This window comes from Crassostrea angulata, chromosome 3 (assembly GCF_025612915.1).
Source record: "Crassostrea angulata isolate pt1a10 chromosome 3, ASM2561291v2, whole genome shotgun sequence".
NCBI lineage: Eukaryota > Metazoa > Mollusca > Bivalvia > Ostreida > Ostreidae > Magallana > Magallana angulata.
The window spans coordinates 27,418,416-27,431,618 of record NC_069113.1 but is presented as its reverse complement, the minus strand read 5'-3'; the positions used below and the strand labels follow the sequence as shown (position 1 = coordinate 27,431,618).

Genomic DNA, 13,203 nt, shown 5'->3' with positions numbered 1-13,203 from the left:
CAAGAACTACAGTGCTAATTTGTAATGTTATTATGCAAGCATCCTCAAATAATGTAGATTCTAAATTGTTAAAATATTGACCCCTGGACTAATACTGGAGTCCTAAGAGGTGTTTGAAGTTTAACATGGAAATAATATATTTATTTGGTAAAATGTTTAAAAAACTAATATAAAATGATACAAGGAAATGTTGTACAGGTGAGCGATGTGGCCCATGGGCCTTTTGTTTATGATTGTTACAGTGGTTTTAATAAGTTAATCAGCTTATTTAATTGATCAGCTGAGAAATATAGATTCCAGTACATGTACCTTTCAACAATATATATGATTTAAAACAATAAACATGCACAAACCAAAATTAATGCACTTTTGGAGATACATGTACTGGTAAATAATGGAGGTTTTTTTATACTCAAGGTTTGCATGTAGAATGATATGAAAGACAATAAAGATATTTGGGCAGCATATCATAAATAGGGATAGCAAGGATATGCTTTGGTATTACAGAGCCATGGAGGTGCTGGAACAGAAGGCAGCTTGTCAGCAGCCAGAGACGGAGAAACGGACCACCCATACAAAAAAAAAGCACTAAAAAGTTATACCTATGAGCCCTTAAAAAAGTTACAAAAAAGTCATAACTAAGTTAGCACAATTTGGAACCATCTGATCAATTATGGTTCCAAATTAGCATCAAAAAGTTATACCTATATTGTAACTTTTTGCTTAAGTACAAAAAAGTCATAACTAGAGTGTAACTATTGACAATTTATTTTTTTCATAAAAATAAATAGGTATAAAAAAGTTATCAAAAAGTTATAATAAAGTTATCATTTAGGTACAAAAAAGTTACAAATTAAAGTTACAGAAAAGTTATCATTTAGGTACAAAAAAGTTATACATATAGGTATAGAAAAGTTATCATTTAGGTACAGAAAAGTTATAGATGTAGGTACAGAAAAGTTATACATATAGTTACAGAAAAGTTATCATTTAGGTACAGAAAAGTTATACGTATAGTTACAGAAAAGTTATCATTTAGGTACAGAAAAGTTATAGACGTAGGTACAGAAAAGTTATACATATAGTTACAGAAAAGTTATACATATAGTTACAGAAAAGTTATCATTTAGGTACAGAAAAGTTATAGATGTAGGTACAGAAAAGTTATACATATAGTTACAGAAAAGTTATCATTTAGGTACAGAAAAGTTATAGATGTAGGTACAGAAAAGTTATACATAAAGTTACAGAAAAGTTATTGTTTAGGTACAGAAAAGTTATAGATGTAGGTACAAAAAAGTTATCATTTAGGTACAGAAAAGTTACACAGAAAAATTACAGATGTAGGCAAAAAATATCTATCTGTATCATAAACTTCAGATAAAAAAAAACCCCAGGTACATGTACAGGTGTTATACTGATGAAAAAAAAGTCCCTAATGTTGACATGAACTTTTCATCAAATTGTTTTTGCTCTTGAATAGGAATTTAAAATCATATCTGTTCATGTGAGCAGAAGAACACAAGTCAATGTTTATGTTAATCAATATGTTTACTGAATTATATTTACATCTAATGAGTATGCTTTCCTCCATTTCTTATGGAAACTTATAGTTAACGCCTTGTTTAACGATTGGTCGAAACCTATAATGACCTTAGAAAAATCATTGAAATAATCAGGATATCAATGCAGACTCACATTCCCATTGAAGACAATTTGGCTGTTTCTTTTAGCTAACGTACTGATGCACATTAAAAATAATATAGTAAATTTAACTTACTCTTTACAAACAATTTATTAATTTGTTAAAAGAAAGATGTAAATATAAACAATATAACTTTCTTTGACGATTCATGCAGGTAATGAAGGGAGCAATGATTGCAGAAAAAATTTACATAACTCGCTAATGCCGGTAATGTATTTTTTCTGCAATGTCGCTACATTCATATCCCGCATATGTCACCAAAAAAGCATTTTATTGTTTACATAATTATCTCAAATCATTACAGACCCTATATGCAAGTTTTTTAAATAAAGCAATAATCTAACATAAAACCATTTGGGATTACATGTGTGTCTAATGTTCTTGCTAAATTTGAATAGAAAGTTTGAAAAACATTATTTTTTAAACCAAAATTTGACCAAAACCTTCATAATTAAAGCATGTTTTAGGTTAAATTCCTAACATATACTAGCATGATTTTGTTCCAAACATACTAGTATGATTTTTAAAACAGTCCTGGTTCTAGATGATACCAATGACCTGCAGTAATTTATCAGCAAACAACTGGATCTGTTTCTTGAATCTGTTGAACTTCCTAAAATGTATAAAAAAAAAATGTTTCATTATGGCAATTTCTTACTACATGTACTTTCATTGTAACTGTTAAAATCCTTGACAACTACCTTATACTTAAAACAGAAAATTATATAGCATACCAAGTTGAATATATATGTGACCAGCACCTGGCAGGTGAAAACTGGTTTCTGTTTACATGGCTGCATGTATTTCTATGGGAACGGTTGCTCTTGCATATGATCTCTTTCATAGTATTATCCTCGTCCTCCATTAATCTAAAAGAAGGCAATAATATTTAAAACACGATACTGTTTGACAATTTTCAATATATGTAGCATAAATTATTATTAAATATCAGTAAAACTTTTCAATTCTCTGTTGACCTAGTACCCCCCCCCCCCCCTCTAAAAAAAAGTCAACATTGATACAGCATGCAGTTGCCATTATATTCTCAAATTTTTAATAATTCATTTACTAAAAGATATACATAATATATGGTTAAAAATTTAAAATCTGTATATCTTTACTTAATAGACACACACACTTACTTTTTTCATCTTGTATTAATGATGTATCTTCAATCTGGTGTACAGTCTGCTAGCTGGACTTGGTTGGGATTTTTTCTGCAATATACAATGATACTCCTTTTAAAAGAGTCGGCCATAATTTGATTACATATAGAATGTACATCACTAGATATACATGGCTGCATAGACTTTGATATAGATGATAAAATCATGCACTTCTTATTAGAATTCTAGAAATATTCCAAATGTAATTCATTTCTAAGTGCAAAGCAATAATATAGAAATTGAGATAAGCAAACACAAATGAATTATTTAAAATGACTTGTTTGTACATCAGACTTACCCTGAATGGAAATGGTCATCCACAACTAAAGCCATATCATCCAGGTCTTAAGCATGTCTATCTTTATGAAACCACTGCTTGCAGTTTCATTACTACATACAACACGCTGTGATTCTGCATATTTCTTGAAAAAATCAGGAAAATCTTCACAACAACTCCTGTCTTCTTTGCCCATTTCAAAATTTGATGGCGGAATGGCAATTGTCCAATCAGAATTCACGAAAGTCAAAGTTTGAAATTTTGGCCAATCACGATACAGTCACGATTAATACCGGGATAAATCTTTAAAATTAATTTTGGTTAAAAAACAATATTATTTACTTAATATTATCTTAAGAATTCTGCATTTAATTGAAACAAATTTTAGTAATATTTTCTTTCCTTACAACCTGTTAGTTTATTAACCGATCATCAAAACTCGGCATTTCCGGTCTCAAGAGCCGCCATTTTGAATAATTTGAGGGAATTTTAAAAACTAAATCAATTTAAATACCAATGCATTTTTACAATTGATGAATATGTAAAACCAAAAATTATAACACCTTATTTAAATAAAACATGTTTCCCAAAGTTTATAACACAGTCCTTATAGCTATGTGCTGTTATAAATTACGATGAGAGATAGGCTTGTACTGGGAAAACATACAGATGGAAATAGCATTACTGTTCTTTGTTAACAGCATGTCTATTAATGAAATATGTGAATAAATATGATGAACCCATCTCATAATAACAAACAATGCTACCACCCCTCCCCAGCCCCCCCCCCCCCCCCCTTTCTTCGCATGCATTCGATGTCGTGGGAAAATTCTGAATCAATTTCTAGAAATCTGCTCTATTCCTTTCTTCATGGGGTAGGCCATGAAAAGTTGGAAAAATTTTCAGTGATAATATAAAGTTGATGCTACCCCTTAGTATTTAACAGTGTTTAAACGAAATCGTAATATGTCTAATGATGTTCAAGAGACCGATAACAAAATAATGCTTGCAGGAGCAAAATAAAAAATGTCTGCTGGTCAAAACACACACATGAACTTTTTATCTTAAACAAACATCAGTGTCATCACAGCACGGACTAAGCATGACCTCTTTAGACACCCTTTACTGTTAATCTGGGATGTGTGTGCGTTCAGGCGGAAAGTGATTTCCTGTTTCTGCCTTATAAAAACAATAAAATTTTGGACAGGTGTTTGTGTTGCAATTGATGGACTGGATTCCCGTTATAATGGTTATGTCATTGTTTTCAAACAAATCTTAGTGATTTTACTACCCAGTGTGTGATCAACCTACATCTACCCCCCCCCCCCCCCCCCCCACTTATCGTGATTTTTATAAAAAAAAAACAAAGATATAACGATATTTTATATTAGTTTTTAGATTTATTGTGATAAAAGTCTACTTTAGACTTGAACCTCTTGGATAAGATTCTCTTAAATTTTTAGTGTAAAAATGACAAAGTCCAAACACATTCACAAATTGACTAAGTTCAATGTAGGTACATTTTAGTTATACTGAAAAGTTTCTAAGTTCAATGTAGGTACATTTCAGTTATACTGAACATTTTCTAAGTTCAATGTAGGTACATTTCAGTTATACTGAAAAGTTTCTAAGTTCAATGTAGGTACATTTTAGTTATACTGAAAAGTTTCTAAGTTCAATGTAGGTACATTTTAGTTATACTAAGAAATTTCTAAGTTCCATGTAGGTACATTTTAGTTATAGGGCAAAAAGTTAAAGTCCAATCTAGGTACAAAAAAGTTATAACTTTTATGTGCCTAAATCTTAGGTACATAAAAGTTACACTTTAGTTACAGAAAAGTTATGACTAAGTGTAACTTTTTTTTGTATGGGCAAAGATATCCACTTCATCCGCAGCAAAGCCAAGGAGTACAAGGACAAAATTAAACAAATGCAGGTCTGGACACCTGAAAGATTGGTTTTGTATTGTTAACTAATGCGTAGAAATAATGGTCATTTTCATTATGGGTGTATTATGAATTAATAATCATGACACTTTTTGGATAACTTTGCAGACCACGCTCCACACTTTGAAAGTGGATCCTTCCATTTATCACCACAGCCTTGTCAAGAGTTCAAAGGTTAGGATTATGAAATGTGAATCTTTTAAAATAGAAAACTACAGTGTACATGTACTGTGGTTTCATTAATATTCAAGGGTATCAATTTTCGTGGATAAAGTGAAAATCACAGTTTCAAGGATACGTAAATTCGAGGCCAATGACCCTATTAATACAAAATCTTAATAGAAATTGCACTTCAATGAACATTTAATTTCGTGGATCAACTTAACAACGAAATCCATGAAAATTGGAATTCAACGAATATTGATGAAACCACAGTATGTGGCTCATTTTATATTTGGTAATATGTCTCTTTTAATTACATATGCATGTGATCATTAAGACGAGTTATTTCCATTTACACATAGGAGCTGGAAAAGTTACAGGAGGAGTTGTCTCCCTTACAAGTAAAACTGCAGACATACAGCAGTTTGCCTCCAGTAGGTATCAGATGTCATAAGTAGATAATACTCCAACATCAGTCCCACAGTAATCAGCTGTAGTATTCTTTTATACCTCCCACAAACAAAGTTGTGGGAGGAGGGGGTGAAATTACCTTGTCTGTTCATCTGTTTGTTTGTGCAATCATGTCTGGTCCATACCTGGTATACTTCTTATGGAGAAACATTGAAATTTCCTACTTCACACAAAGTTTTCTTATGACCTGAGGGTGTGTTTTGATTTTGACCTAATGTCATTTGGACAGGTTCAAAGTCACTGAAAGGAAAAGTGAATAATTTGTATTTGGTCTTTATTTTTCTTATGGAGACACTTTTTGAAGTTTCTACTTCACACAAAGTTTGAACTTTGACTTTAACTGTGCAAACTTAATTGGAGGAAAGAGGTTAAAGTTTATCATAGTAAATGAATTGAAAACCCATTAAAATCTTTTTCTAAAGAATGTAAAGGCTACCACTTGTCATATTGATTTGGCAGAAGGCTTCATATACAGGTAATGAGTAATAGATTCTTGGTGGAACAATTTGTGAATAAGCATTAGATAAAAATCATTTTCATTATAAGCCATATCAGTGTTTTAAACTCGTCAAAAAACTAGCTAGACACTCAGGGCTGACAGCTAATATAAGTTGTCAGCCCTGTTAAAATTCAACCAGCCTGTAGAAAAAAGTTGATCTTTGTTCATTATTTTTTCATTTGCATTTAGAACCTTTAAAAATCTGTTTTTCGATTTTGTTCCGTCATAAACTTGTTGTTTTTGGTTGTTCTGTTATTGTCCACTAATCTCAGCGAGATTCGTCAAGACTAAAAAAATTTGACGAACGTCTCTTCGGAACCTCTGCCAGTATATATGACCATGACTGGAACTCTTAGCATCGGAGGTGTGAATGCATGTGGAAATGAATTGAAAAATAAACAAATTCATGTTTTGGGGGATTTAAACCAAATAACGATAGGAAACTAACATTTTATGTTAATAGGGAATTAAAACGATGTTCGAAGTAAAAAGTTGAAGTGGGCAGTTGATTTAATTCAGCTATTTCTAGCCTTACAACCTGCCGAAATTGGGGCAAATTTTACCGAATCATTGTGTGTCGCACTGGTCTAAGATTCGAAAGAGATGTACGTAACAATTTTTCAGTCTTGACGAATCTCGCTGAGATTACCCTATGTTATTCTGTAGAATATTCGGAACTCTACCTTGCCAAGCTCACATGTCAAGCATAGTCTACGTAAATTAAATGCTTGTCTTGACTGTTGTTAAATGATCATACAAGGAAAGGGATAGTATGACAAGAATCAGTCATAAATTCTTAAAACCCTGATCCCGATATTATATATCCACTTGCCTCAAAAAATATCTGCGTCCAGTCGGGCCCTCGTACAAACAAATTTGTTCACCCGTGCTGGTCAGGCGGACGGTTATTTCAAACACTGGCCATATCATTTTTCCTGTGGGTCAGAGAGGCAACTTAAAAAGGGGATGTTGTCATTTAAACAACAACGTGCTTTCATGTGGGTTTGACTGTAGCTAGCATTGCAGAAATAATACATAACATACATCCGCTAGTTATGTATGATTTTTCCTGCGATGCTAGCTACCTTCATAGCCCATATGTGAAACACCAAAGAAAACATTTTACTGTTTATATTTATATATCTAACACTGAATCATTTAATTAAGTATCCGTAAAAAGTATATTAAAAAATTAAGTTATGATTATTGTCAATACTAACTTTACACAGTAATTATTATTGTCAATAATAATTATTCAGTAACTATGGTAATTACTGCAACTTATTCTTTATTAAAGGCGAGGAATTAATATCTGCGTAAAATTGCCAGAAATAACCCTTGCAGATTTTATAATCTCGCTTTTATTTTTGAGGCGCATTGCTATCAGTTTGCACACTTCTATTAATTTTTACTATATATTCTTACCAAAATTACGCAACTTTAGATACCGGTAGCGAGTTTAAAACAAATTTCTAAGGAAATTCCTCTTTACAACTTTTAAAACAATTGTTCCTAACCAATTTAGTAGCAAAAAACACACAGCCACCCACAAAGGCACGAGAGTTTGTTTACATCAAAGTTACACATGTGCTTGAAAATCATGTCAGAGCCCTTTCACCCCCCTGCCGAAACAACTGGCATCAAAAATTCAAGTGACGTCGTATTTTACAAAGGTGGGAAAACCAGGCATTTTACACGTTGTTTTTCATCTCATAAAAAAGTAAAGTCCCTGTCGCTGGCGGAAAACTCCTAAAAAAGAAGGGGAATTCAGAAATTATTTTCCTTCAGCCATGTTTTGAAGTGAACCTTCGGAAAAATAGTGTTGTGAGACAATCAGCGATGTAGCCTCATTGCTGTCAGCTTACGTCTCTCGGCTTACTATAGTATATACAAGCGGCGTCATAGAACTCAAGTATCAATGCGCCAATGAATATGTAGTGCCGTTCTGATTGTTCCGTATTTTCAACCAGGAACAGATATTCAGTATGCGTTTTAAAAATATCAACAAATCATTACAACAGATATCTCCTATACACATTGAAAAAACATTAACATCAGTGAAAGAACAAAACAAAGATTAATACACAGGTGAGATAGACTAGTCTCGTTCAACCAGACGCTCGGCTGTCTCCGTAAATCTCCGACGAGCAGACTTACTGAGACAGCCGAGCGTCTGGTTGAACTACTGACAATGCCTGCAATGTACGATAGGGACTGATGACCAGTCAACCGATGAGATAATTTGCATAACAACAGTTCGTTCTTCAATTTAAAAGCGGTGACGTTAATTGTCGAATATCGGAGGTAAAAAAAGGAATAATTTCGTATATAAAATCTTTATATTAAAATTAGAGTAAGTGGCTGTCTGCCTATAGCTAGGAACAGATTAAACAGATATTTTATCACTTGATAAAACGAATAAGATGATGTCCAACTGAATGAGGAAAGCGCGCCACCTTCCCCATGTAAAATGGCGATATTTAACAACTTGTATTGTTGTACTTTCATGTTAAATACTGAAATCTGATTGGTTAAGACGAAGTTCATAATCCGTTCTATTACCCTCAGCGTTAGCAACGCACTTAGCAACGGGTAACATTAAAAAATGTTACATGCGCGAAAATTATGCGCGTACGGGTCGCTGTAGAATTCACGTTATTCCTATATAAAAGCAGTAAAATTTTCTTAATCAAAGGCCTGAAGGGCCATAATGGCTTACGGGGTTGATATGACTATATTTACATGGATCGAGTATGATTCCCTCTATTTCTTACGGAAACTTTAGTTTATTTATAGCTCTATAGAAAGTAACTAGCTACATGTAATCCATAGATCTATAGAAACTAACAGGACCCATATCAACATGCCCCATTTGTTGATTGGTCGAACCTTAGTGACCGAAACAGACAGGATTGAAATCTAGACGCCTCTTTTATCAATTGGTTGAAACCACCATTGCTTTTAGGAAAATCATAGACTGCATAAAATAATAATGATGATGTCAGACTCAAACTCCAATATGAGACAATGTGTTTCTTTCTTTTATCCAACGACTGAAGTACATTAACTGTAAATTCATTCAACTATATAGGACACAAAAACACTTAAAACCAACATGCTCTCAAATATCAGTATAACTTGTATTCCTACGCACTATGAACTTGCGCGAGAGTTGGTGCACGGTGCGATGTAACAGCGCCACAGCCGGCGCGAAATCATTGCGCATAAAAATAATATAACTAAATGATGAAATGTACTGCATGTTATGTACTATAATTAATGAATCCTCATGAAATCTACACCAACAAGTATTATTCCATTTTCTTTGTATTATTTATTCATATTTTTCTGGGGTTTTTTTATGGCGTCGAGCGAAGCTCGAAAGCCATCTAGGGATCGTACGTCCGGAAGTTACATTTTTAGGAGCCAAACAACTCAAATGAGTGCAAAGTTTTCGTATGTGTTTGAAGAAAAATAGATGACATACTTCAATTTCGAGCAGAACTGTACATACGTCAACAAAACAAGTCTGCAGATTCGAAGTGGTTGCCGTCTTTAAAAATGTTCACATTTTATTGAAAACAATATGTTTCGGTTTCAGCGGATGAATACACTAGCACCGAGACACATGCGATAGCTGGGCTTACATACTCAATTTGGTTATGCAATGTACTAGCCTGCAAAATAGATTATTTTGTATCCATATCGAAAATTGACAATGCACAAATGTTTGATCTTGTAGAAACAAAACTTCCTAATCGAGCGATAAGTACATCTACAACCAAAAGTTATTTTAAACCAACTAGTGAACTACTTTCACTTTGTAAACAACGTGAATGGGTGCTTTCTTTTATCTACCCCTGATCTTTTCGGCCCGTGCCATTTGAACCCTTGTGAATTTTAGATGAAATTGATAATAAGAGACAGAGTGGTTATCAGCAATATATAGAATTAAACACAATAATAATTTTAATATTTATTTCCATATAAATAGAGAAAAAAAAATCAAAAAAATTTTTAACTCCTAAGATATTTCTATAAACTTAAATTTTCAATTGAAATTCAAAACTTTTTAAAAATTAGGGGAGCAAATTTGTAATGAATTGTAACTTTATTAGTTATGTGATAAATAACATTTTCTATTATTTTTTTAAAGTTGACTAATGTATTTTTTTTTTGATAATTTATGAAAAAAATACCAGCTTTTGAACTTGGTCATTTTTTGGCAAAATATTGCATATAGAGTACCCTCATTGTACGGATAACTCCTCCTACAGTTTTCAAAATAGGAAGTTGTTCTTTTGCAGATCAATTATACATATATCAGAGGTATGCATATTGCTAGGATTTTGATTTTCGATAATTTATGAAAAAAATACCAGCTTTTGAACTTGGTCATTTTTTGGCAAAATATTGCATATAGGGTACCCTCATTGTACGGACAAGTCCTCCTACAGTTTTCAAAATAGGAAGTTGTTCTTTTGCAGATCAATTAAACATATATCAGAGGTATGCATATTTCTAAGATTTTGAATTTCGATAATTTATGAAAAAATACCAGCTTTTGAACTTAGTCATTTTTGGCAAAATATTGCATATAGGGTACCCTCATTGTACGGATAAGTCCTCCAGGACCTACAGTTTTCAAAATAGGAAGTTGTTCTTTTGCAGATCAATGAAACATATATCAGAGGTATGCATATTGGTAGGATTTTGAATTTCGATAATTTATGAAAAAAATACCAGCTTTTGAACTTTGTCATTTTTGGCAAAATATTGCATATAGCGTACCCTCATTGTACGGATAACTCCTCCTACAGTTCTCAAGATAGGAAATTTTTCTTTTGCAGATCAGTTATACATATATCAGAGGTGTGCTTATTGCTAGGATTTTCGTTACTGAAAATTTATGAAAAAAATACCAGCTTTTGAACTTAGTCTTTTTTAGCAAAATATTGCATATGGGGTACTTTATTTCACTGGATTTGGGTTGACATGGATTATGGATACAGTTCGCATATAAAAAGAAAACCTAGTTAGCTGTCACATTGACAGCTTTTCACTTGTTTAAAAAATTATTTAGGTTTTTACTCTTCAAATTAACTTTAACTCGACGCCATTGTGGCCCTTCAGGCCTTTGATTCTACTTTTTTAAGAGGGTGACCTTCACAAGCTTTTACAAGAAATATAGATTCACAAGGCAGTTCTAACATCTTCTATTTTATTTTTTTCCCTTTGTACAGAGAAAAACTCTTGGGGGGGGGAGGGGGGAGGGCAAGAAAAAGGCAAAACTATGCAATTACAGCAAACTTGTTTTGACACCAAATTTAATTAAAATTAATTACTGCACTATAACTTTGCAGTCAGTCTCTCTTCACATGACATGTGTACACAGTCATTTTCAGAGGCATACTATACGATGTCTCTATGTTATAGTAATGTGACATCGCTTCCGTATATATGACTTGCAATCAAGCTTTAATAATAACTGTTATTATTAAAGCTTGATTGCAAGTCATATATTTTAACATTAACTGTATATTGTTTTCTTATTTGATTACATTTGGTCTCAAGTTTCCAATATTTTTACGACAAATAAACAGTTCAATCATAGCACAACCAAGGGAACATTGTGCTATTTTTAGATCTTGGAAAATCCCCAACATTCGATAATTCCGGAGGTGTCGAAGAAGGCACATTATATTAAAACAAGTAGTAATTGCCCCTCTATTTATGCATTTATTACCGATTTATAATCCCAGTTTCAATATATCTCAATCATAAGTTCAGTTCTTTAACCGTTAAACACTTTCTCCCTTGCTGAGATCGATGTCGATCGAAGTTAGCGACGCTCTCTGCGGGTGCAAACGTTTTTATGAAGATTGAACGAAATAACGACAACTTTACATTTACTTATCACTGTTAGGATCTGAAATAATTTGCTTATAATACATGTAAGTATGCATAGCGGAAAGCATGGCGGCACTGTGTGATGCATGGCGGGGGCCTATACCTCTATTCAAAAACACTGCAGTTAATATTCATTCGCGTTAGATTTCGAGTTTATTTAAATAAATTCAATTCATATTGGTTACAATAACATAAGTGATAATAACATATGAAAAATATAATCTTGCTTAAAGATATTTATTATGAACAACAAACAGTTAACTTTGCAACATTCGAATAGAACTATTTTTTGTCGCGCATGTTCAGATAACTGAACTCTTTGCCGTAAAGATTATCCGGCAACTAAATGGCCGTAAGCCATAAAAAATTAAGACATTCAGTATAACAAAATAAATAGTGCCTGTTTGGGAGGGTAACAGTTGAAATTGACACCCCTCGAAAACCATTGTCAACCTCCGCTTCGCGTCAGTTGACAATGGTTTTCTCGGGGTGTCAATTTCAACTGTTACCCTCCCAAACAGGCACTATTTATATAGTAATGTTTTAGCTACCCTTAAGCTTAGCTGCAATAATGTAGCCCTCTTCGATTTTTTTTTTTATATCTGATGTTTACTGGAGAGGGCTACAATTCCATAGGATCTTCCTAACGGTGCTAAATTAATTTTTAAATGCGACTGACTTCGGTCTGAAAAGATTGACTTTCTTTAGATAAAATGATTTTTGGGAGTTGATTTTAATCAACTCTCCTACGCAGTTACTCCGGCAAACCGAAAGTGAAACAGTGTTTGGACCTAAGCACAAATCAACACCGCTGACAACATTTAGTTCTTATCAATAAATTCGATGTAATGAGTTCTTAAGCATTGTTTTTCAAGGAAACTAATTTATAGATACCTTGTAAACAGTCAGATTTTAAATGATACGATCAATTTAGATATTTTTTGAAGTCGTACATTCTATGCATTCCTACGCCAGAGTTCAATATAGTCTCGCAATCACTCACCAGAGGGCGTATTACACTGCGTTACAACACAAGCGAAGCAGGAAAGATAACTCTAGATATAAGT

At 33.0% G+C, this 13,203-nt stretch overlaps 1 protein-coding gene and 1 long non-coding RNA gene across 4 annotated transcripts in view; one reads left to right on the top strand and one right to left on the bottom strand.

Moving 5' to 3' along the window:
• Positions 1–13,203, top strand: part of LOC128176253 (HAUS augmin-like complex subunit 1) — a 30,129-nt gene that overhangs the window by 13,756 nt on the left and 3,170 nt on the right. For 2 of the 3 annotated variants that reach the window (XM_052842452.1, XM_052842453.1), the window contains exons 5-8: positions 508–569; positions 5,023–5,084; positions 5,203–5,268; positions 5,619–5,690. In XM_052842452.1, the coding sequence (XP_052698412.1) occupies positions 508–569; positions 5,023–5,084; positions 5,203–5,268; positions 5,619–5,690 (262 nt within the window). Of the gene's footprint in view, positions 1–507; positions 570–5,022; positions 5,085–5,202; positions 5,269–5,618; positions 5,695–13,203 lie in introns of all 3 variants that reach the window. The other variant, XM_052842454.1, reaches the window with a different exon arrangement.
• On the bottom strand, positions 576–3,437 carry LOC128176254 (uncharacterized). Its single transcript, XR_008242768.1, has 4 exons — positions 3,170–3,437; positions 2,848–2,922; positions 2,440–2,574; positions 576–2,318 (listed from the first exon to the last, which is right to left on the bottom strand). It is a non-coding gene; the product is annotated as an uncharacterized LOC128176254 (long non-coding RNA).